Here is a 23,277-nt window from a genome sequence, read left to right on the forward strand (position 1 = left end):
CGGACATATGCAGCAGTGTTAATTAAAGCTAAGAGCGTAAAAGCAACATATTATATGTTGAGAACACCTCATTCAAAAATTGCAAACTAAATAAAAAAATTTTTTTGAAAAGATTTAAGTCAATGTTTTTTTTTTTTCCTTTAAATCACTTGATTCAAATCAACCAACTCTGATTAAAAGAGGGCCTACATTTCTGCAATAACTTCCTTAAATGGGCCTTTAAATGACCTTACTTGTATCTCATGCACCTCCAATTTTTTTCTTGCTTTGAGATGAACCCTTTTGAGACCGACGTAGCCCCTGGGGTCATGCAGACCTTAAACAATGTAGTTATCTCAAATAGCTCCATTGTAATATTCTCGCTACGCATAGGACACATTGGAACATTTTTTCCACTTTCATTTTATTTACTACGTATTACATTTTAAAGTCAAAGTTGAATGATAAATTAAATACAGAGTGACGAGAAATACCTTAGACACACATAATGCACCATAACTTTTGTGTTAATGAAAATATTGCGACCAAACCCCAAAATAAATATGAATACATTATTTTGTCAAATAGTCGGACCTCCATATATCGAAGTAGCAAATTGCCGAAAAAAATTCGATATATAGAAATTTCGATATTTAGAAACGATCTTATTTTATCCTAAAAATCTCCTAAAACATTAAAATTAAAGCTAATTTTCGTGTATGAAACCTAATTTCTAATTTATACGAGCATCGGATTAAATGAAAGTTAATAATTAAAAAAGTAACAGAAATTACATTTTTGCCCCTTCATACATCTCCATTCTTCGGCAATTCAACTTGATCTGCAACATTAGGGGATTTTCCTTTTTGACACATCGAGAGAAAAGTAAAAAATTAATCTACGTAACTTGAATGATTTTTACTGCAGCTAAAACGACTAGGAACGGTAATCAATAGAAAAAATGGATGAATTGAAACTGATTTTACAATTTTACTGGTTACAACTAAGATATTTGAAACAAACTTGAAGGAATTTAAGAATTGTAGAACGAAACAACGATCTATCTACCCACCCCTCAACCCCAGATTCCTTTTGAGTTTCGTAGCAACCTTTAGTGAACATAATTTTCTCCCCTAACCTTTATTTTTCATGAGACAAACAGTCTAAAAAGGAAAAAAAATCTATAAATGTCTCTAAAAAAAATTCGATATATAGAGATATTTTCGATATATAGAAACAATTTTTCTAAGTAATGAACATAGAAATTTTCTGGGATTTCGATATATAGAAAATTTTGATATGTGGAAGTTCGATATATGGAGGTTGTATATTTAAAAATTTTCAAAGTGGCTACCTTTAGGGTTAACATAGAGCTTTAAACGTCTCACAAAATTTTCGAATCTGGGCCGCAACTCGCTTACTGATATTTTGTCCCATCCCTTGCATTCGTGCATAAGGATTTCATTATGGATGCCAAACTTTTAGTAAGTTTGGCACACAACCTTGTCTCCAGGACCTTCTTGCTCTGTTGAACTGAGGCAACGACTGCAATCTAATGGTTTAGGGTGGAATATGTGCTAGTGGAAAAAGAACACTTGTTTTTCTTGATTAAGGGATGAAATTAGTCAAAAAACGTATCGCAAATGCATTTTGGAAAATGTTGTCTCACCTCGGTCGCAAAAGTTCTTCCTATTCCTATTCAGAGTCACAATTGACTACAACTGTATTTATGTCGAGGACTGCATACTAAGTGCCTTGCCTCCATTATTTTATATACCGATAGATGGCAGCACCATCACCGGATCGAACAGTTAATGAGAATTTAGAACTAGTCCAGGAGCTAATAGCTACCTGGTGCTAGCACCCCCAGAGGTATCGTTTCACTTGGAGGACATTGAGACCACGAGCATATTTAACGTCGCCCAGTCCCCTTTAATGACGACGGTGGGTCTTCGACGATCGAGGTTCGAACCCAGGACCCTCCGGCCCCGAATCCGACACTCTACCGATCGGGCTACCACGGCCCGCAAAAGTTCTTTGGAAACAAAAGATGGACCTTCCAACAGGGTTCCACACTTGCACACAGAGCTAAAGGCACTCAAGACTGATACAAGACTAATTTTCCGGACTTCATTTGAGCTCAAGAATGGCAAACGTATTCCCCAGATTTGAACTCAATGGATTATTCTGTTAGATTCATCGTGGAAACAAGAGTGTGTGCTAAACCTCATAAAACTTTAGCATCCCAAAATAAATCCTTATGCCAAAGCATGGGATAATCTATCAGTAAGTGAGTTGCGGCCCAGAGCCGAACATTTTGTGACACGTTTAATGCTCTGTATTAATCCTAAAGGTATAGCCACTATGAAAATTTGTAAATATATTAGACGAAATAATGTACTCATATTTATTTTGAAATTTGGTCGTAATATTTTCATTAGCATTAAAGTTATAGTGTATTATGTATGTCTAAATTATTTTTTGTCACCCTGTATTTTTCAGATGACCAAACATTTTTCTAGAGCATTAAAAAATCAGAATTGCTCTAAGAGAAAGGGTCATGAATTAACCTCTTTTAAGTCCGTTAGCTTTGTGGAAGAGAAAGGATATTTTTTATACAAAAAGCTATAAAATTATCACGTGAACAACATGTTGGTCAATGGTAGTGAAAATGGGCTCAGTAAGTTCGTGTCAATGGACGAGACGTACGTCCCTGAACGACTCACAAGATTTGCAACGTAACAACCACATTCCGAAATTTTATTCAACTCAAAAATGTTTGGAAGATGAATCACTCAAATTTCATCTTCAACTAAAAATTAATCTTTAAAAATAATAAAGCTGAAATTGCAAAAGTTCAATTATGTTCTTTTTCAATTCGAATTTTAAGCTCATGTTTCAGATAAAATTAATAATACGGGGAAGATTCCCTAGATCCCCTAACTAATATTTAGAGAAATAATCTCCATTAAAAACTATTACTGACACAAAACACTTCACATTTGTACGACCAAAACTCAAGGAGATATTCTAGTTCAAAGTTTTAAGGGACCATACAGAAGATGAGATTGTAACTTATCGCCCTTTTAGAAGAATGACAGGTCGTCCAAATCAAGAAAAAGAAGGTATTTATATTTTTCATTGCTCTTCAAAAATAAATTCAAATGTAATGCAGTGATACGCAAAAACATACTATAAAACCTCGAACAATTTCAAAAACCACACTATGCACACATAAAAACGTTAAACACTTGTTAACCGCTATATTTTCCTCCAAAAGGTGTTATTGACGGCGAGGGAAATGTGGTGCAGAAGTCACAAAACGCTGCGTTTCATATCTCGGTGAACACTACTTTCCAACTTTTTGGGTTGGAATTTTTTTTTTAATGGAGACTATTTCCCTAAATATAAGTTAGGGGACCTAGGGTCCGTATAAAAAGTTAAATTTTGTATTTTTTACTTATTTTTATTTTTTAACTGTGCATCTGATTTTGAACATTTTTGCAATTGGAAGTATACATCGAGGACCAACGGTTGCGAAAATAAAGGTCTTACAGGTTAAAACGGAACATCCTGTATAGTTAGACCAAATGACCTTTTAATTTTCCACCATGGCTAAAGTCCGCGTTAGAAAAATAAAGTAGGGGAATGTGGGGCAAAGTCAAATGGTTAAGATGACTGAGTTTTTTTCAAAATGAAAAAAATGGAAATTTGCTTTGAAAATGACAGTACTTAAAGAAAGAACATTGTATTTTATGATAAAACTTGCATTGAAGCATTATGTTTTATTTTTGGCAGTAAATTTCAGTCTTCAAAAAAAAAAAGTGGAAAATTTTCACTTTATTTTTCATGGGGCAAAGAGAAAAATAAAATATTTTTCTGATGAAATATTTTCTATTCGATTATAAAGCATATTTTTGATCGAAAGAATCAGTAAATAAAAGGTTGAATGAATAAAGGAAAATACAATGAAACAATAAACGAATAATTAAATGAATAAATCAATTTATGTGTAAAGAAAAATAAATGAGTGAGTAAAAGAATAAATGAATTAGAAAATAAGTGAACAAATGAATAAATAAGTGAATTACTAAATAAAAAAAAATTAAATGAATTTATTACTAAATGCAAACTTAAGTGATTTATATTAAATGATTGAGTGAGAAAATAAATCTAACTATTTCACTTATCCCCGCATGTACTTGACTAATTGTACAATTTATTTAAAATACAAATTAGCCTTATATTAACTAAATTAATACTGCATTGAATAGTAGGAGATCACAATTGATACTTAAAATGTTAATAACAAGAACTTAGTCATTTTATAGTAACAAAAATAATTTTTGACTTACAACAAAATACTACAATATGAGTACCCTTTTTTTTTTCAAAATTGCGTATATTACCAAATGCTTCAATCCTCGGCGGCATTGTTTTCCTGGCTGGAATAGACTACATATGGTACTACATAGTTAAAATAATACGAGATAGATGGAGCTAAAAGCAAAGTATTTCACCATTTCACTTTGCATCGCTATTCCACTTTGCCCCATGTTCTCCTACTAAAAGTAGCAGCATGACAGCATAAACGTTTTCAATCCATGCATTTCAACTGCAATGCTATCAAATAGAAAAAAAGAGGGAAACATGCAGCATTTTTTTTTAACATTAAATAAATTTTTTCTGAGAATATTCAGTTGTCTTAATAGAATGAGAATTTTTTAAAAATTTTATTTCCAATGGTTGGCAGCAAGATGAAGTGACAAAGAACAAAATATAAAATACAAACACAATACACAGAACAAGGAATATAGTAAAATGTTAGCTGCCTATACGCTCTCTTGCCTCCCAATAACGGTCGTATGGGCTCCGTCCGAAAAGCTTAGTGCAAGTGGGTAGGGGGCGAATGTCTATTACTTGATTTGAAGTACAAAAAGGACATGGGGCTCTCAACAATCCTCAAACGCTGAAGATGCTTTGACAAACAGTCATGGCCAATAAAAAGTGGAAGAATGGCCACTGACTCTACTTATGGTGTTTTTGGGACAAAATCGGTGTTTGTAAACCAAACTTTGTGTTTGCTCCAACGTTTTAAGTCTTTGCCAAAACCATCAGTTGACTTCTTTCCGATACATGATTTTATTGCATTAAATGAGAACGGTTCATTTGATATTTGAGTAACAGTAAGACCCTTTCTTTGCTACAGCATCAGTGAGCTCGTTTCCCTTACTCCCGCTGTGAGCTGGGATGCACGGCAACACCACTTTTATGTTTCGCTGCAGTAGATCGTTGATAAAACTGCGACATTCAGGAACTTCGTGTGACTTTCAGATCTTTATCGATGCTATCTCCTCAATAGCCCGCTTGAGAATCCAACAAGACGACACATCACCTACATTTGTAATCACGGTACTTCAATTGATCAAGAGCCATGTGTGTAGCTTTTACCTCACCATCGAACGCAGTGCCAATAGGAACATAAAAAGAAAAGAGTTCACTGTACACGTCCGCACCCAAGGCTCGTCTAACTAAAAGTGAGGCCCTAGGCCCACATTAATTTGGTGGTCCCTTGAAGACTCTGCGGCGGAATTCAGTGGATGATTTACAGGTTTGGGGAGCCTCGGAATGCATTTTTGGGGACCTCATTGTCTGTCACAGAACTATGTAAATCATTTATCATGTGCTCTTATGAATCAACTTCTGTGTCCCTCGATAAGTGTGACATGGTAAATTCGCTACTTGTAAAATGAATAAAAATTATCATTTAAGGAAGTTTTTCCCCCACTTAACAAGTCATTTTAATATTACTATTTTAAAAATATATGTACTTTTTATATAGGTTTAATACTATGCGTCATTCTTTAAGTAATTTGGGGCCCCTTACGAAGATCAGGCCCCAGGCTCAAGCCTATTTGGCCTGTGCGGTAATCAGGCCCTGCCCGCAACAGCATTTATATGGTCTCCAACTATTGACCAGGGGCGGCAAATAGGGGGGGGGGCTAGAGGGGGCGGTCTCACTCCCAATTTTTTTGAGCAGAATGATAAAAAATGGGTAAATTCAGTTTTTGTAAATGCAAACCAACGTTCATTAAAAAAAAATCTCTCTCGTTCTCAGTAATATATAGTTGGTGAAACTCAACACATTTCCAGGCACAAGCAAGTGTTCTCCGTTAACTCATGGAGCACTTTCTTGCCTTTTCAGCGCAGAAAAAACTGACGCAGAATCATGGTGAGCTTTATCTAAAGAAATAATTTTCTGAAAAACGAGCTGATGTGTGCATCACATGACTTCTTTTTACTCCAATTTAAAGATAATAATGCCTCGGAGTGAGCAAAAAAACACTTTAAATACTTTCATTCCAAGTCTGTTGCGAGCCGAAGCAAGGAAAACGTTTTATACAGATAAATTTCCCCAATATTGGCAGTTTTAATGTGATTCAATGGTTAACTCTCTAAATATGGCTAATTCAAACCAGATTTTTTAAAAAAAAAGGAAGAAAGAAAAAAAAAACGCCAAAATAATCGCCAAGTTGGTGACAAAACTTGGCGACCAAAATCTTGGCGATATATTGCCAAGTGTTTGCCAAATTATAGCACTGTTTGTGTTTACATTGAAATTAACAATGATTTTACCCCAAAAAGATGTAAAAGAAACCCTTTGGAACATCCGAATGCAACCAAAATAAAAGGAGCACAATAAGACCCCACTTGGAGTCTATGTGCCAAATTTCAGCTTTCTGGGACATACCGTTCTTGAGTTATGCGAGATACATACACACATACATACGTAAATACGGACGTCACGAGAAAACTCGTTGTAATTGACTCAGGTATAGTCAAAATGGATTCTTCAGGTGCCTATACGTTCTTAGGCATGTATCCACGTGTGGTCGGGTTGAAAAAAAAATCAATATTCATTCGAGAGCGAGCAAAATGGAAATTTAAAAAAAAACTTGATATCTATTGAACAATAGGGTGGTTCAAAAATACATGCAAAAAAATTTTTCTCCTAGATAACAGGACACCCCTCATTATTTTTAGACTTGTGGATAGCAATATACTGGAAGAATTTTAGCTTCCTATTTCAACTGAAAGAGGGAGCTCAACCCCCTCCCCCAAACTTCATAAGTATGGGGAGAGGGGTTAAAAAATACATTGAACTGAAAAAACAACGCTACATATTATAATATACATTAGTAATATGCATATACATTGGAATAAAATAATTACCTACAAAAAAAAAAATGGGGAAATTAAATGTTTCTAAATTTGTGGCCTTTTCTATGCTACGGCTAATGTTAAAATAAGGAGTCATTGAGCATCCTCTTAAAATTTGAGTAAGAAGTTAAAACTTTTACAGCATAATACTATTAGTAAGTCTAAAAAAAAATAGGGGGTGTCCTGGACTCTAGCTGAAAAAAATTTTTTTTTGAATCACCTTATTGTACAAGGGTGTCCTGAAAAAAAAAAAGACTTGACTGTTCTCAAAAATTTATAACAAGATAACGGTAAATGATTAAAAAAAAAAAAAACTTGTAGAAAATTCAAATTCTGCGCTGGGCCGTAATTATTTTCCCCCTGAGTTCTACATTTTACTTTAAAAATTTTATAATAGATGGCGCTGCAGATAGTAAGCCCATACTTAAAAAAAAAAAAAAGAAAATTGCATCATAATTTTTCGAAAAATGCGTTCAATGAACAAAAGTACACAACAATATTTTCAAAATGGCAACTGTCGGCTGCAAGCACATGTCGCCAATCGGAGGAAAAATCGGTGAATTTCAATCCTTTTGTTTGACTTACAGGCTTACTATGTGCAGCGAATTTTTAAAACATTTTTTAACTAAAATTTGGAAAAAAAAATATTGCCCTCCACATGAATTTCCTGCAAGAGTTTTTTTTTTTTAATCATTAACCGTTTTCCTGTTATAATTTTCTGAAAATAGTCTATTTCAGAAAACCCTATATGTATGCCGAACAATAAGAAAATGAGTATACATTCGAAAATGTAATAATAAATAGAATGTATGTGGAGAAGTAAAAATTGACAAAAATTCTTGAAACAACACGGAGTTTTACTGTAACCACGAAAAAAAAAAAAATGCGAAGGCTATTTATGTAAGATGGCGATCCATCCCATACTGCTCGACTGGTGAAAGATCTCTTGCATTTGGTGATGAACGCGTGCTGAGCCGCCACTTTTGCCATGCTTGACCTCCCACGTCCTACATCTCACTCCATGTGATTATTTTGGCTTTAGGGAAACCTGACGTGAAGTCTACCACGATTGCTGACATCAATAGGGGTGCTAAAAGATAACATCCATCGCTAAACATAATTTTTTTTTCGTGGTTAAAATAAAACCTCATGTCATTCCAAACGTGTGTGCCAATTTTTACCGATCTACATACATTATTCCGTGTATGATCAATTTTTTCATATGTATACTCATTTTCTAAACACCCGCTACGTAAATAGCTTATCCTGACCGACAACGAACAGCCAAAACTATCAAGACAAGAAAGCTGAAATATGAAACATAGGTTTGGTTCATTTTATAACGCAAAAATTCTGATTCCTTCCACCAAGAAAAAAAAAAGGTTCATTCATTATTTACTAAAATTAAACATAAAATATGCTAATCTAAAGTGGCATAGGCAAAAATAACACCCAATTACCCAAAATATTAAACTATTTCACAAATATTATAAATATAAAAAGATTGAAATTTCAAATACGAAACGTAATTTTCCGCGAAGTCCGAGTAACTTCAATGTCTCGAAAATATATTTGTTTATTATCTATTGAAATAAAACACAAAATAAGCTAATTTAAGGTGACATATATAAAAAAACTTCCGATCATCAAGAATATCAACATATTTACAAGATGCAACATGCAAAAAGACTGATATCTCAAAACACAGGAAGCAATTTTTCGCGATGTTGCATTTTAAAAACATGTTGAGAAAATTGCACTGATGAAATATTTTTCAAAATATTTGAAGCACAGTCCAGTGTTTTTGAAAGAATTCAAGCAGTAAGAAACCTTTCAAAAATTTTCAAGTTTTTCAAGCAATTGAAAATGAACTTTTTTCCCTCAAGCACTTTTTAAAGCTCTGCAGGAGCGTACGAAACTTGAATATTTATTTACAAATTCTCATTCATTTACTTGCCGTTTTTTTTAAAGAGATCCTCTACAATAAATTAAACATCAGAACCGTCTATAATTAAGGATATATGTATTTTCTTTCATCAAATATTTTCACGAAAAGTAGAGAAAAAAAAGCTAGATTTACTAGTAATAGGCTTCAGGTGGCAACATAGGCGATTTCTCCGCTTTTCGGCATTTTACAAAGCTTATAAGGAAACTAATTTACTGAAGGTATGCCAAAAATTCGAAAAATTCCCAAAAAATACGGACGTTATTTTATGTATTGCGAATTTACCGAATTTTAAGAACATTAACTAAATCCTCCCCTCCCCCCCGAAAGTAACATTAGCATTTTCTTGTGAATTCACAGAATTTTAAGAAAAGCCTTAGTACCACAATTTCTTTGCTGTTTGACTAAATTCTGAAAACACAGACATACGAGTATAATTACTAAGCAGTTAATGAATTTTACGGACTTTTATTCAGTGTTATGCCAAGTATTACTGGGCATTCGAATCAATGTTAATCCAGTTCAAATATTTCCTTTACATCAAATAAAAATAAACGTAACAGAGTCCAAAGTTCATTGCAAATGTTTCATCTGCAGAAAAGTTCTTCAAACAAATTTTCCACGTTTACTGGAAATTCTAACTAGAACATGATTTCACCTCATGGAACCTCTAAGTGTGCTTTTACGTTTGCTAACTAAGAAAACTATTAAGAGCAAACTTCTCCCTAACATGATTTTAAACCAGAGCAGACTCTTAAGCGTTTTTTTTTTTAATTTTTAATAAGGGTTCCTGAACGAGAAAATTCTTTAGAACAAATTTTACGGAAGTAGTTTTTATCAGAACACGTTTTCAAGTGTATTTTGCTAATTGAGAAAATTTCTTACAATACAGAAATAAATTTTTGGCGTCATTAGGGACGCTCCAGTGTCGACATAGAAATTCTAGATGATAAAAATATTAAGATCAAACTTCACAGCAATATGATTTTTTCTCAAGTGTCATCTCAGACTTGCTAGTTAAGAAATTATTCAGAACAAACTACATGGGAACGTTGTTTTTCGCTGTGTGGATTGCCAAGTGCCTTTTCAGGTTCACTGGTTCAGAAAAAGTCTTAGAACACAGTTCACAGGAATGCGGCTTTTCGCCGGTATGAACTCTCAAGTGTGTTTTCAGGTGTCCTTGAAGCAAGGTTGGGTTTTGGACTGTCCAACACTGGTTTAGGACAGGACAGGTGGTTTTTACCGTCAAAAACTGTCCAAAATCGTCCGAAACTGTCCAAAACTGTGCTAAAGCGGTGTAATCAACAATTCGTATTTACTGCAATACTTGTAATGCATAAATATAGATATTAATGAGGTTTAATTATATATATATATATATATATATATATATATATATATACACTGCTTGACAATTGCTGAGGAACAATTACGTTTTTTGGAATAGTAAAGAATAGATAGTGATTAAAGAAACAGAACGAAATATATAGTTAGTAGGGAGGATGTGCCTTTATTATACGTACAAAATAATACAGACATTACTACATTAATGAAGTAAAAACTTAAAAATAAAAAAATAATCCTACTACGATGATTTTCATACAACACCAAAACAATTATCTAGGTCAGAATGATGGAGACATGAGTACCTTAATATGATGTATGATTACCAGGGACACTGATGCAATATTTACATCTGTTTTCCATACTCCCCACTAATTAATGAGGAGTGCTTGGAGGACGTTTTCCCACTCCTCTCTCAATGCGGATTTGAGTTCTTGTACTGTTCTGGGAGGGACGGTTCTTCGCGCAACACGTCTGCCAAGAGCCTCCCAGGCAAGTTCAATTGAATATAAGTCGGGGAAACTAAGCAGGTCACTGCATACTTTCACTTTGCAGTGTGTCTGACACTTCAATGCTCCGGTGTGGTCGTTTATCGTCGTCCGTAAAGAGAAAATCTAGACCGACAGCCCCCTAAAAAGATGAACATGGTCCAGCATAACATCTCTGCAATACATTCGCGACGTACCGCTTTCTTATTCAAAAATGTGAAGCTGTGTTCTGCCATTGTGCATGATGCCTGCCCACACCATGACGCCTGGGCACAAACCCTCACGTTCGCAAACAAATTTTTGTGCATAACTTCTTCCATGCTCTCTCTACAGTAGTTGGTGACCAGAATCACTTATCACACTGAAACGAGATTCGTCAGAGAACATCAGTCTAGATCAATTTTGATGATCCCACCAACATGTTCCTTACACCAGCGTAATCTCTTTCGACGATGGCGTGGTTGAAGTCGGATGCAACGTACGCGCTTCCGTGCATACAAACCGACATTATTTTACTCTCCGTGAGATGGTTCTCGCAGAAACATGCGTACCGGTAGCGGTTGTTAGATTTGCAGCTATCTGTCCAGGAGTGAAATTTCTGTTCCTTTTTGCCACGAGGGCTACCCAGGTAGCACAAACCATCGGATTTACGTCGGAGAAAGGTTGAAAATGCATCGCAATGGTTGGAAATATGTTTTGGTTAGATATTGGTTTTTTTCATACGCTCATCCGATCATTCGAAGCATCGGAGGATGGTTTAAAACTAACCTATATCCGACTAAACGCATTCCCAACTAATTTCTAACCTTCAAACCTGTTTCACATTTACGCCCATTTATTGCAAGCTCGTTGCTGATTTGCGCGTTCTGCGAAGCGTGCGTAATGCGTCCCATAAGCCCCCCCCCCCCCCGCCTCTGCCGTCTTGTTGAGACCCAGGATTTGAAAGGGGCGAGGGAGGAGTGCGCCGGGGGCATGGGGGCACAGCCATTTTCTTTTTCATTCCAGGGTCACATACACATTCACACGTGTCGTACTTGTTCACGGCGTATTCAACCCTCGCAAGTACTCAAGTCTTCCAAAGTAAATCAATTCATTTTTCCAACTATTTTTCTTTCTTTCAATAAATTTAAAACTAAGATAAAAGATTTGTGTGTGTGTGTGTGTGTGTGATTATTAAATGCATTCTACTTTTATTCGTTTTCCAAGCTTGACAAATCATTGTAGCTGTGCAGGCCCAGATAATTTCGTTTTAAACTGCTTGAATTTTTTCTACAAATTTGTTTTGGCAGGGGGTTTTAGGGGGAGGCTGTTTCTAGGGGTATTTTCTCTTTTTATGGGGGGGAGGGTCTCCGATAAATTGAAATTCTTAAAATTTTTGCGTATTCGAACTGATTTTTTTTTTTTTTTTTGATGGATGCTTTAACTAGTTTTCTAGAGAATTTTCGTGAATGCTTAGAATTCGTTTCAAAATTTCGTGTTGTTTCTTAGTTTAACTTCGGTAATTTAAACGCCCAATAATAAAAAATAGTTTGCTAATCATACAAATTACACGTGCAATTTACCATAGAAATAAAATTGTGTCTTTGAATGAACTTTTTTCTTTGAAGGATAAAATACATTAAAATTCCATCGCTAAAAATAAAATGAAAAAAAAAAAAAATCAATGAACATGAACTTTTGAATGAAATGGGAGAGTATAATAGTTCGGCAAAACAATAAAATAAGTACTTTTCATGATATTCAAGTTCAACCCACGTCATTTTAATTGTTATGAAGATTTACTAACTGAATGTGTATGCGTATGTTTTATTTATTTATTTATTTTTAATTCTTATTTCAGGTCAAAGCAAAATTGAACCTTCAAACAAGCTGGGTTATTTTTCACGGCAGAATTTTAAAGTCAAAAATTCTATTCTGTCTTAAGAATAACCTTGCTGGTAATTAATATATCCTGAAAAAGAAAAAAAGAAACTAATGTATGCTTATGAAGATAATTTTCGAGTAATTATTCCGAAAAATAAAAGGTAAGAATTATCAATATCTAAAATTTTTGTTCATATTTTATTGAAACGTTTGTAAATGATAGGGAAATGATAAATTGTATGTCAAATTCAGCCACTTTATCATTTTATGTTAATATGACTGAAAAATTATTCTTTACACTCGCTCTTCTAAGAGCACCTCGTAATACTTATTTTATTAATGAAATGCTACAGTTAAAGTAGATAACATCGGTAGATAGTTGGTTTAGCGTTGAAATTCATAGTGGAATAACGTTAGAAAATGTAGGTTAAGCATTGTTTTTTTACATCAAAATTACGTTTGGAAATTGTTAGTTTACTGTTGTGTTTTACATTGGAACAACATTAGAAAATGTTGGTTAAGCGTTGCTTTTTACATCGAAATTACGTTTTTAAATGGTTAGTTTACAGTTGTATTTTACATTAGAATAACGTTTGAAACTAACCAATAACCAACGGTTAGATAACCGTTTTCCGACGTACCGTTTTAAGGTACGTTCCGACGTAAGATGCCGACGCTGGTCCAATGTAATATGATAACGTTGGACCAATGTTCGTGTGCTAGCTGGGTACATAGCGATCCTCTGAATGTTGGCAAAAGCCAGTATTTGGTTCTTGGAGAGATTCGTAAAAAGCTTAAATGTATTTTAAATTGTTTAAAACTTACCTGTAAATTCAAACCTATCTGAGAAAAATAGATTCCCGGTCTTAAAAGACGTAAATTATCCGGCAGGCGTATAAAGTCCCAAAGTGTCTAAACACCCAACAAGTCGATCACGTGTTTCGCCCATCGGCGGACGTGACGTCATGTCAGAACTCGGAGTTGAGGATCTTTCTGCTGAAAGCAGTAAAGAAGATAATTAAAAATAGCAACAGTTAAAGTAGTAACTGTGTTGAGTTGCTTTGAGAGGCAGTATATGCAAATTTTGATGACGTCACGTCATTGCGTCAGGGTAGCAGTGATAGTTTAAAAAGAAAGTCAATCGATCAATCGCTCTCTTATGATTTCCTTCCGTTTTGCAGACGGTTTGTTTTGATGTGAGCTTGTGAGCTCTGGTTGATTTGTCCACGCAGGGGACGTGGAAGTTTGTTCAAGAAATGGGAAATTAAAGTTCGTTTTGCCTGCCTGAGGTGCAGGATAAGTTCTGAAACAGTACCCTATGCTTGGAAGGCGGTTTTATAGAATTAAAATTTAAAAAGAAAGAGTTGATGTATTGAAATAGGCTTAACAGGACCGGAGGACCGAAGCTGCTCATCCTACGTTCCGAGCTGGTCGGACCGTACGGGTTCAGTGTAGGGTGAGAGGCATTTCTTCGAATGGTGAGGTGACCTCTAAGAGACTCTACTACTGAATGTTCTCCTGTTTGGCAAAGAAACCAGGTAAATAATTTCCTGTACTGCATATGGTGAGGAATCCTGTACTGTGGTATGGGTGTGCCTGGAATGCAGTGACCATTGACAGAGGATGGTCTGTCGTCCACGAGTGGACGTGTGGTTCTTTTCAACTCAAAAGTTCATCCTATTGAGGGATGTGGCCTTCATGTTTTGTGTGCCAAGTGCTTGTGAGTGGACTTACAAGGGTATGAAATTTTTCCAATAGTTTTTCTTGGAAATGTGGCATGCTGTTTAGGGTTGTTGATTGAGGACGTTTTAGAACTGAAATTTAGAGAAAACGAATAAAGTGATATTTCTTGTTGATATATGTTGGGGGGAAATATATTTAATTTGTTTATGGGGATTTGATTTTATAAATGTTGAATGTTCATTTTTCCTGTTTACACATATACATATGTTTTAAATAAAATGTTGTTTAAATTGAAATTCAGTTTCCATTGCTTCATTTCTCCCAACCTTACCATCAGGGCCGATCCTAGCAGGTGTGCAGAGTGTGCACCGCACAAGGGCGGCCAAAGCAAGGGGCGGCCGCAGGCCGCATCATATAGTACTTTTAATCAAGCAAAATTCCTCAAGAATTTCTCAAGATAACATATATAAGTCGAATAACTATGCAGAATTTTAAATGTTCAATTATCAAAGTGCCAATTTTCCAACAGCATTGCATAATAAGAAAAATGGAATGTTAGAGCATATTGTGTTGCTCCATTATCCATTAACATCAACTCTTTACTCACATGCTTCATTTGGTTGCAAAATTTGTGACAGAACTGGTAATCAGGCATGGATACAGGGGAGGGGCTCTAATGCTAATCCCCAGTCTCCCAAGCTGTTATTGACCCTTAACAATAAAGACATATTTTATGTTTAAAAAAAAACTATGCTGATAGAATACTCTCTCAAGTATTTCAAACAACAAATTCTGGGTTCAGCAGTCGTGGATGCGTGGAGATTGGAGAGACAATGAAAAATTGCGACTCCCCTGAGAGTCAAACATATATAATTAACGAACAAAAATGTTTAATTTTCCCCCTTTACAGCAATTTTTTTATCTAATTAAAATCACGAATGAACTGCCCGGTTTCAGATCAGGTAGGAGGACAGGGCCCTTGCCCCGGATTACAAATTTTAAGTGTAACTCCAAAACGAAGATCCAAAAGGATGAATTGACGAGACTAACGAAGGCCTCAAACTGCGTTTTTAGGACTTTAATTCTGTAAAATTTCGCTGGTTGAACCACCGATTTTAAGGATCCAATGAAGTCTCTTATTCACCCTTTCTACCTTAATGTAATCAAACATAGTCTAAAAATGGTGACTCCAAAATGTCTTTTCTGGGAACAGCCCTTCCTAACGTCTTCAAAAATTGCTCAATGGTATTTTTCGAATTTCTTTTTTGAAATTTTTACGGTAGAGGACCCTGAAATTCATTCCCTAAGATTGCTACCAAAGATGATCTGAATTAGCGTCTCTAGAGAGGCCCCCAATCCTACCCCCTCTCACTTAACGTATTCAAAAACAAACTAAAATTGAGTTTTTCAATCATCAGTTTCGAAGAACTTTGGGGGAAATACCGCGGATCCCCCTTTTCTCCAACGTAATCACTTTAGCTCAAACTTTCGTTTTTAGGTGGTTCCGTGAAGCCACCAAACCCTTCCTGCCTAAACTAGCCTGAAATTGACTTCAGTTTCAAAAAACAGTTCTTGAGGGCACACTGAATCCCCAACCGCTCTTTGTCCCAACGTTATCAAACAATGCCTAAAATACGATTTTGGGACTTCCATTTCTAAAACATTCCGGATGGCTTGCATAAATTTTCACGGCGCTAGGGCATCTGGCATTCCCCATCAATCGGAGACACGTCTTTAGTTGTATTTTTCAGATATTAATATCGAAAAATATTCAGAAAGATCCGCTGAAGCTTCTCGGTTTCCTTAACGTCACCAAAGATAGCACAAAATTGCGCTTTTTAGAGCCCCAAAACCCTTCCTTCACAAAAATAGCCTAAAATTGATTTTAATTCCGAAAAATATTTTTCTCAGTTCGGAATATTTTTCCGTTTCCCCTATCGTGTCCAAATCTAGCGAAAAATGTGTTTTTAAAACAATAATGCCGATAAATTACCAGAGGAAAGATGCCAGACCCCCTACCGTCACCAAAGACAGCCTAAATTTGAGTTTTAATCTTCAATTTTGAAAACTTTCGGTAGGAGACGACCGAATCTCCCTCCCTCCAGCAACGTCAACAAAGATAACCCAAAATTGCTTGTTTAAAACTTCCGTTTCAGAAAATTTTCCGGAAGAGCGCCGATCTTTTCTAAACTTTACAAAAAATAGCTGCAATTTAGCATCAATTTTGAAAGAATTTTAGGAAAGAACTCCAACAGTACTTTTCCCTCAAGTCTCGAAAAATTTCCTAAAATTGCAATTTTTGACGTCAATATTGAAAATTTCTCCATGGAGCTTGAATGTTCCCGACTCTTTTGTCCTTGCAACTTGCAACCAAACACAACCAAAGATTAATTACAGCTATTTTTCATACGCAAATTTCGAATATTTTCTGGGGGCGATCCCCCCCCCCGCCCCCTCGTTTCTCCCTCTTCCGTCTTTCCTCTGATGTCACCAAAGACAGGCTATAAAATGCGTTTTTACGATTAGTAAATTTTTTGTACCTATTACTTTCTTCAAAGATATAAATTGTACCTAAGGAGCTTTTTCAAACTTTTTACATAATTTCATCTTTCTTGTTTTTATTTTTTAAATTAGAACTTGATACAGAAATTTGAAGAAAGATTTATACGGGCGTTATAGTTAAAACATGCAAATTGCTCTTCAGGGGCGGCACATTAGGTCTTTGCACACGCGCGGCCGACACCCTAGGATCGGCCCTGCTTACCATTCCACATCCGTTGGTCCTTTTCCCGAGGGCCAACACTGAAGGTGTGGTGCTCCTACCACGACCCCCGGTATGCTTTTGCAAAACATTTCCACCTTCAGCGGTTCTTTAATCGGGAGATGGCACTTTTTGATACACCCATTGCAGCAAGCACAGTGGTGACACTTTGACCTGCTTCCAGTCGTCCAACCGCTCGTCCACGATCGTAGATACTCAAATGATGTCTTGCTGACATTTTACTCTTTGAGTATTTCAAGAACCAAACAGAATTTCAGAGAAAAAACTTTTTTAACATCTAGCAATATTTTTGTTAAAAAACAAACAGCGTGAATTTTCGTACGAATTTTGAGCGTGTATTCACTGTCTTTTATACAGATAAGGAGTCTTGGTCCACCACCCCATCTGAACTTGAATTTATTTCCATTAGACAGGTGGTTGAGGTACAAATTTGCATAAATCACTTGTTCCTTAGCAATTGTCAAGCAGTATATATATATATATATATATATATATATATATATATATATATATATATATATATATATATATATATATATATATATATATATAAGTATTTGATAATATTTTTCTACAAAATGTTCATTTAAAAATATCTTTAAAAAATACCAATAATTCTATTACATAAAAACTTCCTTGTGTAACAATTGGTAGAGTTATGAAAGGGAATTCACAACACTACCAAGACAATTAATTTCAGTTCCATTTATAACTCAAATTAATGTTATTAAATGCGCAATATTTAAGCGTAAAAAAAAAATAAAAGCTAAATATTTTTAATGGTTTGTGCAAATAAGTTTTACATGATGTTTTAACAAAAATTATTTTTAAAACAGAGATTCAAGAACAAGAAATTGATTTATTAAACACTTATAGTTTAAAGCTTGTGCTGTTTTTTTTTAGTTCATATTTTTAATATAATACATTCTGTAACTACAAAAAATTGTAATCCATTGCCAAAAAAAAAAAAAAAAAAAAAAACAATTTTGCAGTTTTGAACACAAGGGTTTTGAACAGGATGGTAAAAACCTTGCCAACCCTGCTTTAATTTGCACACATGCATAAACATTGGAAAATTTGGTTACTATTATCAATAAATAAATAAATTAAATTAACTCATGCATACACTCACACAAATTGAAGTTTTAATAAAGAATTCAACTTCTATGTAATTAGACTAAAATCAGCTGCATAAATAAATTGAATGTTCATATTGAATAAATGTTCAATATAAAACATTACTTAGATACATTTTATTCTGTTTTTTGATGTTTTATCGCAAAATACAATTTCTCTAAAAATAAAGTTTTGGACACTTTCGGACATTTTTGGACACAAGGGTTTTGGACAGGATGGTAAAAACCAGGGTTTTTACCGTAGTGTCCAAAACCTTGCCAACCCTGCCTTGAAGAAAATTTCTTACAACAGAGGAATTAAGTGTGCCGTCAATATGGACGCTACAGTGTTGACATAGGAGCTCTAGATGATAAAAATCATTGTATCAAACTTCACAGCAATATGATTTTTCTTCAAGTGTCTTCTCAGACTTGCTAGTTAAAAAATTATTCAAAACTAACTACTCGGGAACGTTGCTTTTCCCTGTATGGATTGCCAAGTGCCTTTTGAGGTTCACTGGTTCAGAAAAAGCCTTAGAACACAGTTCACAGGAATACGGCTTTTCGCCGGTATGAACTCTCAAGTGCCTTTTCAGGTGTCCTTGCAGAGAAAATTTCTTAGAACACAGTTTGCAGGGAAACGGCTTTTCGCCAGTATGGGTTCTCAAGTGTTGCTTCAGGTAAGCAACATGAGTAAATTCCTTTGAACACACTTCACAGGAGAATGGCTTTTCGCCCGAATGGGTTCTCAAGTGATCCTTCACATGTGCAAGCTGAGAAAACTCCTTGGAGCACACTTCGCAGGAGAATCGTTTTTCTCCAGCATGCATTCTCAAGTGTCTTTTCAAGTGTGCAGGTTGAGAAAATTCCTTAGAACACGTGTTACAGGAGAATGGCTTTTCGCCAGTATGTGTCCTCAAGTGATTTTTCAGGTGTGACAGCTGAGAAAAAGCCTTCGAACACACATCACAAGGAAATAGCTTTTCGCCCGAATGGGTTCTGGAGTGAACCTTCAGGTTTCCTAGACGAGAAAATTCTTTAAAGCACACTTCGCAGGAAAATGGCTTTGTTCCAGTATGAGTCCTCAAGTGTTCGTTCAGGCTCGCGAGTCTAAAAAATGCCTTAGGACACGAATCACAGGCAAATGGTTTTTCACCAGAATGGGTCCTCAAGTGCTGTTTCAGGTTTGATAGTGTGGGAAAGTCCTTAGAACACTCTTCACAGGAGAATGCTTTTTCGCCAGTATGTATTCTCATGTGTTGTTTCGCTTGTGCAAGTACAGAAAATTCCTTAGAACACACCTCACAGGAGAATGGCTTTTCTCCAGTATGGGTCCTCAAGTGTCTTTTAAGATGTTCCATTTGAGTGAACTCTTTTGGGCAAACTTCACAGGTGAATGGCTTTTCTCCAGTATGTGTTTTCAAGTGCACTTTCAGATGGGCAAGTTGAGAAAATTCCTTAGGACAAACTTTACAGGGAAATGGCTTTACGCCAGTGTGTGATCTCACATGTCTCTTTAAATCATAAGCGGTAGCAAATACCTTTGAACAGTGTTCACAGGAATGTTTAACTCCATGCTGGATCTGTGAATGACATGCCATTGTGAAACAGTATGAAAACGTTTTTTTATGAACTTCAGAAGGTGTATTTTTGCAAAGATGGCTTTAAGAAACTCTTCCAATCATCAAGAGATTGAAAAGGGCAACATTATTAAACCACACACACCGGGTTTTTAAAAAAATGGCACAGTAAACTAGTAAACGGCCTTTGAAGAATATAAAACAGAACAAATTCTTTACACCAGTTGATATTATTAAATGTTATCATAGAAGCTCAGATTTTGCAACAAAGATTCTTAAGTACTTTTTATTTCAATTTACCAACGAGCCGTTTACTTTGACACTCAAATTGTGGTAAAGATCTCGTCCAAATGTCCCACTTAGATTCGTAATAGCAAGGTTTCATAAGTTTAAACGTATATAATCGGTTTCCTATAACACCGCTGGCATTTACAATTCTCATACTTTTTATACTCAAAATGTTTTCGAACTACATAGATATACCAGTTTTCTCCAGACCGATAACATCATTAATTCTTTGCCAGTTTTGAAGTACGGTATACAGCAGAAGAACAGTTGTAAGAAAATGTATGGATGATTATCTTGTATCTTTGTACTTTCTTGATAGAAACACAAAACTTTTGCAAACTTGACAAGAAAATTGCTTTTGGCTGGTCAGGAGTCAGTATTATTTTCAGTGTTTGACACAAAATGCTCTTGAAACAAAATTCCCAAGAAAATGGTACTTGGCCTCTGTATTGCCAAATATGAAAAAGCACCACAAAAATACTTTTGTTCAGAAATTTTTAGAACAAGACTGTTCACAAAGATACATACTCCCGAATATTACCTGCTGTAATGAGCATAGAAACTTTTTCAACAGAATTCACATAAATATATGGTTTTTCAATAACACAAAAGTAAAGAATTTCTTCTGAAGAACAAAACCCTTATTCTGAGGATAGCGAATAAATTTCGTATTGGAGAAATCCAAAAAAATCTTTGAGAAACATACAGCACAGCACTTTTCTTTGTTTCATTCATTTACCGGAAGAACATTCTTAATAGATTTCTTTACTCGTCCCCTCTGATCCTCCAGTGTGATCTCTTTTTCTGCTCACTAGATCAGTTAAAGAGTTGATATCATATCATTTTAATTTTAAAACAAGAACTATGAGCTGAATTTGCTGAGAAATGTTTTTAAAATAGCATTCTTTGTTGAAAGTTTGTATGTCAGAGTTCCCAACCTGAAAATAAATAAGATGAAGATGTGATACGTTGCGATAAAGAAATAACAACAATTAATAAAAATTAAAAAGCATACTCGACAGTTTACAAGTATACTGAATCAAACAAGGAAAAAATAATAATTGATCAGTGAAACTGTGCCACTCATCATTGATGAAGTGTGCAGCGAAATTTTAAATGTTTTTGGTAATGTATGTAATGCATGTCAAGCTGCCCACATCTGCTGATGAGTGGAAACGAATTTTATACGGGTTGCAGCATAAGTAGAATTTTCCCAATCGTATTGGTCCAATTGACAGTAAGTTATTCCAAGTACACAGTGCCATATATACTGTCAGCCCGGTCTAAATGAACAGTATTATTTTCAACGTACAGTATTCGCTAAAGCAGGATTATTTGATTACGCAGAGAAAAGTTTTTTACCTTACTAAACTGATGACACTTGTCTAAAAACATAATAATTCATTAGCTATTGAAAGAAGTAAGGTAGCGGTTATAAGTTTTGAAAGTTCACCACAATCTTGAAGTATCCCTTACACATAAAAATTGCTATAATTATGTTTGTTGCTTACAACACTTTAATAAAAGCTTTGTTTAACAGTGGCCCTGATCAACAATGAATTTAATTCAAACCTCATCTACATTTTAGCAGGAAATTAAGCTAAAAACAATTATAATTTGCATTCTAATTAGCTAGGTGTAAACAATAATTGAATATATTTTGGTGGCGTAAATATGACAAACGTTTTTAAAGTGTAAGTATCTTCGAACTTAATTTACAAAATCTTTGTTTAGGCACCCGTTTCCCAACATTACTTTTTGGAGAAGTCAATAATTGGGAATTGCATACTCAAAGTGCTCCTGGGAAAATTTTTGTATTATAAAGAACCTCTCTTATATTCCCAAAATACCTAGTATTCCCTGGACAAGGGGCTACATTTTGAGTTTTGTTTGCCAGGGGAAGTATTCAGTCCCAAAAGATTTTATTCTTATAAGTGGGACTGACGATATTTCTGAATGGTTATAATTTCTTTTTTCTGATTTTTCTCTTTTTTGCAGGGAAACAGTAGCTATTGATGCTCCTCCGAGCTCTGGCTCATCATACATGAATTATAAAGGTTACTTCAGTATTGTCTTAGTGGCTGCTGTTGATGCTAACTGTAATTTTGTCGCTAAATAGACGAATGAGCGTCTCTCACTTTTAAACATTTTGCAGAAAACCAATTTAAAGATTTCCAGTTTACAGTACCACTTGAGAACCACCACCAGTGTGAGAGACTGTAACTTTTTAAATATATATATTGTAGAGAAAGATACGCTCATTCGTCTTTTTCAGCAAGGATTTTATGTATGTTGACGTTGAAGATTTTGGGAGGTATAGTGATGGTGATGTGTTTGCCAATTGCACATTAGGAAACGAATTTGAAACTCTTCATTTCTTCCCTGCTGATGAAAAAATCAGCACAAATAGGCCATCTTCCATAAATTTTTGTCGCTGATGAAGACTTTCCATTGAAGAGGAATCTTCTGAAGCTCTACTCTGGATGTTGGTTGCCTAAAGATATGAGAATTTTCAACTATCGACTGTCCAGAAGTAGATGTGTTGAAAATGCATTTGGCATATTGTGTGTCAGATGGCGAATTTTGTTAAATACAGTGGCCTTACAACCTGAGCAACAAAAGTTGTTTTGGCTTGTTCCTGTTTACACAACTACCAAATGCACAATGAAGCAAGTATTGACCCCCTACGTTTGGTGATGTCGATCAAAGGGATGGTTCCATCACTGAAGGAGCTTGGTGCAAGAAGAAATTTAATTTTCATCCATTAGAAGACCAGGATGAGCCAATTTGCTTAAATGCCCAGAAAATCAGGAATCAATTTCGTGACTATTTCAGCAATGAAGGAGCTGTTATGTGGCAAAATGTGTAAACATTTTTGTAATTTTATTTTTTTATTTAAAATATTTTCTTATACATATTAAAATTTTAATATTAACTTCCTATGTTTTGATTCCTTTGAAATTTTGTTGGTAACCTCAGAACTGATGAC

At 35.1% G+C, this 23,277-nt stretch overlaps 1 protein-coding gene across 1 annotated transcript in view; it reads right to left on the bottom strand.

The window, feature by feature from the left end:
* The window catches only part of LOC129232912 (zinc finger protein 271-like), a 67,630-nt gene extending 47,641 nt beyond the window's left edge, over window positions 1-19,989 (bottom strand). Inside the window, exons 1-3 of the mRNA XM_054867014.1 lie at window positions 18,886-19,989; window positions 13,666-13,679; window positions 10,242-10,324 (exon numbers count right to left, since the gene is read on the bottom strand). Of these exons, the coding sequence (XP_054722989.1) occupies window positions 10,242-10,324; window positions 13,666-13,679; window positions 18,886-19,781 (993 nt within the window). The 5' untranslated portion in view covers window positions 19,782-19,989. The remainder of the gene's footprint in view (window positions 1-10,241; window positions 10,325-13,665; window positions 13,680-18,885) is intronic.
* Between the last annotated feature and the right edge of the window lie 3,288 nt (window positions 19,990-23,277).

This window comes from Uloborus diversus, unplaced genomic scaffold (assembly GCF_026930045.1).
Source record: "Uloborus diversus isolate 005 unplaced genomic scaffold, Udiv.v.3.1 scaffold_14, whole genome shotgun sequence".
In the NCBI taxonomy this organism is placed as follows: Eukaryota; Metazoa; Arthropoda; class Arachnida; order Araneae; family Uloboridae; genus Uloborus; species Uloborus diversus.